General features: G+C 41.7%; 1 protein-coding gene across 1 annotated transcript; it reads right to left on the minus strand.

Annotated features, from left to right (window-relative positions):
• On the minus strand, positions 1 to 4,096 carry LOC136490231 (F-box/FBD/LRR-repeat protein At5g22700-like). Its single transcript, XM_066486719.1, has 5 exons — positions 3,824 to 4,096; positions 2,756 to 3,722; positions 1,925 to 2,080; positions 1,647 to 1,842; positions 1 to 594 (listed from the first exon to the last, which is right to left on the minus strand). Exons 2-5 carry the CDS (start codon positions 3,692 to 3,694, stop codon positions 557 to 559), a joined length of 1,329 nt encoding a protein of 442 aa, XP_066342816.1. The 5' UTR covers positions 3,695 to 3,722; positions 3,824 to 4,096; the 3' UTR covers positions 1 to 556.
• Positions 4,097 to 4,318: the final 222 nt, after the last annotated feature.

A 4,318-nucleotide genomic window follows, 5' to 3' on the forward strand; every position in this document is an offset into this window, starting at 1 on the left:
TTGGTGATGGCAAAGCTAACCTGCTGCTTTGGTCTCGAAGATCTCTTGCTAAAAAAATAAACAAATCTTCTGCTTGTCCCCTTGTTGGCAGTTCGAGAATTGTCTGCTGAGAATTGAGTCCTTAGTTCCTGCAAGGCGATGATCACACTACACGGTGGCACGGTGCAAACTTGTAGATGAACTAGCTTTTGCCAAACAGGCTCTGATTGAGAGCAGTAGGCAGTAGGAACAAGACTTACTTCCTAACACAGTACAAGACTTTCATAGAAGGAAAGGAGATTCTGAAACTGAACAAGATACCAGCCCAGCTAATACAGAAAATCATGGACAGCAGCACATCCATCCTTAGAGCAACTTACGACTTGTTACAAGCATAAAGCAATCTTGGAGCAAGTGCAAAGAAATGTCAATACACTACGCTGCTATCTCTAAGGTCAATTGCTAAACACGAAGCAGGTTCACATAAGATCCCAGTGGATAGGAGAGCAAACATTGATGCACTCTTCAGTCTAGCAAATCTCAACGGTCAAGAAACTGCATAGGCGAAGCAGATAAATCACCAGAGTAGATCATCATTTTTCTGGAAGCTGTAACCTACACGAACATGGAGAGGAATAGAAAGGTAAATTCCACAATAAGGCCATAAACTTAGAAGCATCACGACCAATATGCAATTTGATGAAATTGTTGTGAAACTGGATAAGTTCATTTTTTTTCCTTTCAAACATTGTTTCAAGTAGCACTCTGGCTCTCCTTTTTTTCTGATATATGAAACTCTAAACAATAGAATAACATTTAAAAAATCTAACACATCCACCACATCCTGTATTCGAGCGAGGGTGAGAGATCTGTAAGATTCCACATCATTTTTCAGTACAACCATGAAACTTAAATTAATGACAACTTCCTAACACAGTAATCAACATGACCACTACTTGGGCAAATCCAGAAAGTAAGTGGGTGAGAGCACCATCTATGTTTGTATCTACAAACCACCACAAAGGTGTGAGAAATCTTTTAAAAAATGTGGGGATAGTTAGCAGCGTAGTATTTTAAGCTGTGAACTACACCATTGTCAATGCTACATTTGAATTAATTACTTGAGTAATACTGGGCAGAAACATATAAAAATATAACTACCCTCTGGGCTCTGCAATATGAAAGTTTGTAACTGTAACGAATTTGTGTGTTAATGCATTGCTTAATGTTACATCTCTGGAACTGAGATCATAGACAGCAGCAGCTGTTCTCTGGCCAGCCATATTCCAAGTAACTTGACCATGACACCAGGGAGTTTGTGTGTCCATGGATGTGGTTGAGAATGAGAGAAATTGATGAAAGAATAGACTTATTTTTGCTTTATAAAACCAATGAAATTGCCATTACCATTAATTGGCTGCTCCTAATAAATGTAGCTAATGGAGAACAAACTATTCTTTTAGCTGACAAAACGATTAAATCAAGATTAAATAAAACAGCCTAACCAAGGGACAAAGGAGCCTAGCTGTAAGCTATGATGGCCTCCAGCACATCCTAGCTGTCACAATTAGCACAGCCTAGCAGTTGAAGCCTCACATGACATTTGTTTTTATGAATGCGTGGGAATAAAATAAAAGAAGCCAAAAAGGTGGAAATTGCCAACTTACATTCAGAACACCTCTCGGAACACTCAATAGTGACCTTCTCAAGATATGTGTTGTAGATGCTCAGAATCCTTGAAATCTGGTGAACTCTCACATCAAACTTTTCACACTTAACTTCAATTACTCTAAGTTTCTTAGATGCAAATGGCTCTTTGGATGGAACATATTTTCCCCTTGGTTTCACCCAATTGTCAGGAGCCTGTATCAAATACAATATTTACCCAAAATCAATCAACATGCATGATAAGACAATATGACAATGAGATTTATTTAACATATACCTGACAAAGTTGAAGAGTGAGCTTCTCTAGAACAGGCGTATGTCGAAGAAAGCATATTAATGCGCAGAAATCAAGAGACACACACCACTCATTGAGTAGCAAGGTCTTCAACTTGCTAAATGTAGGGTGCCACATCAAATCCCTTTTGAAAATAAACTGGACAAGTTGCAAGTAGGAATAGTTCAATGTAAGAACTTAAGTGAAAAACAAAACTATGGCCACAGCATCAGGAGAGGTTTATTATTGTCATACTTTACATCTATCCCTAAGTGCTTTTCTATAATACATGCACAGTAAAGTTTCAACTTTGATTAAATTCACATTTATTGTGAAACAACACTTGCCTGAGGTAGCATATACCCAATACCAATACAACTGCACAGCACTGATGTGTATCAAGGTAGTAGCAGTTTATTTCCACTAAAAGGAGAAAAACCCAAACTTCCCTGCAGACATTGTGGTTTACTCCTATGATAGAAATGGGCTGAGCAAAATCTATCTCAGCGCCACCAAACCTAGATTGCATGACACCTCCAGACCACACCTGAAGGTACTGAGAGGACTTTATTTTTAGTGCAGCAAGTTCTGGCTTTTTTTTTTTACTATTGAAGATCAAATTTAGTACAAATTATGATTTCAGAAGTTAGCTAATGCTGAAAAGGGGCAAAATACAGTTTATGAGAAATTTCTTTCTCGCGGAAACATGATTTCTAAAACATCAAATTAGTGACCTCACACATAAATGACAGTGTATGCCAAAGAACAATACAAATGTCGCAATGGAAACAGGTGATCAGAGAAAAGTTTAAAGGGAAGTTGGTACAAATATACCGTGCCAGGTCCAGCTACCAGCTCCAATCTTTCAGCCTGTGATAAACCGTTCAGAAGAACACAACCTTGGTGTTTCTCACTATTATGAACACAGTTAATACAGTCATTCTTAGAACACAAGCCCCCAAATTCTTCTTTACCACAATGATCCAAGCAATCACGGAGTCTAACAAATGCCTTCACTAATGATGGCATGCTTTCAAGGATAGGAGTCTTACGATGATTATTACTTAGTTCCAGCCAAACAAGATTTGGAGCAGAAATCCGAGTCCGTTTGTGATCTCGAAACCAACAGTGAATGATTGTCAGCAGTTTAAGGGACTGTGATGATATTTTCTCTGACCAAATGTAGCAAAGGTTCATCCGTAGATTCTTCAGAGTCAGGCAGCTTGAAAAATCAAGAAAGTCATTTCCTAACCGCACACATTTAAGCTCTAGCGTCGTCAAGTAATGGGAGACAAGGTGCAGGTGCCACAGCATCAAGCTAGAGTAATCAGGCTCATCGAATAGTATCCTGAGAGTCTGAGCTTTACACAGCAGAGCCTGTTGGATCCATGTCCTTATCTTCAAGATCTCTGTTTCCTTGACAACGTTTTCAAATGGATTGATAATGAGCTCACAGACATCCAGTGGTGCGTTGAGGTCCCGTTCACGCAGCAGATTGGTCATAAAGGTGTTCAGATCGTCGAACTCTTGCTGAGTGATCCATTCCCAACGGGGTCCAGAGGTGATGCGCAGCGCAGGTACAGACCTCCAGAGGTGGCGCCAGCGGCGTGCGAGCACACAGGTCTGCACGGCCTCCCGCGCCGGCAGAAACGAGAGCACGTGATGCAGAGACTCATCCGGAAGTACGTCAATCCCGCAGTAGCCGTCGAAGCCCACATCACGCGCCTTCTTGATCTTGCACCGGTGGTAGACCTTTACTTCTTCCTGCGGCATTGCGTCGAACAGGTGGAGAGCACCGGAGCTGGGGAGAAGTAGACGAAAGAGAATAATCAAGAAAGGTGGATTCCACGCTCCGTCACACACAACTACCTCCAAATCTTTGACGATCACAACTTATTTTACCTTCCGATCTTGGAATTGGAGGAGGGGTGGAGTTGAGCGGGGAGCAAGGAGCAGCTAAAGCTAGCCGCCGGCGCCTAGTTCATGGGGCCGCACTCCCTTGGCGACTCGCCGCACGCCACCCATCTCTAGCCATTCCTGACTAGCAAGCTGAGTTTGAACAATGGCTTGCACACTGGTCGGTTCCTTAGTCTAGAAACTTCTGGAAGGTGGAGAGGAAGGCGACAACGAAATCGGTCGATTCGAATTCTGGGGGTTGGGAACTGGGAAGTGGGAAAGGGGAACGCTTGGGTCTTGGGCTCTTGGCAACTGCGAGCGTTGGCCCAGCAGTCAGTGCCAGACTACAAGAATTCAAGAAGCAATTTTTATTAAGACGATTAAGGGCCTATTTGGTTTGTTTGGGACTAAACTTTAGTTATAGGTTGCTTGCTTTAGATGACTAAAAGGGACTAAAGTTATTAAAAAGGACCAAAAGACCCTTATTAAATGCCTAGATCT

The sequence above is a fragment of the Miscanthus floridulus genome, chromosome 10, assembly GCF_019320115.1.
Source record: "Miscanthus floridulus cultivar M001 chromosome 10, ASM1932011v1, whole genome shotgun sequence".
Classification (NCBI taxonomy): Eukaryota; Viridiplantae; Streptophyta; class Magnoliopsida; order Poales; family Poaceae; genus Miscanthus; species Miscanthus floridulus.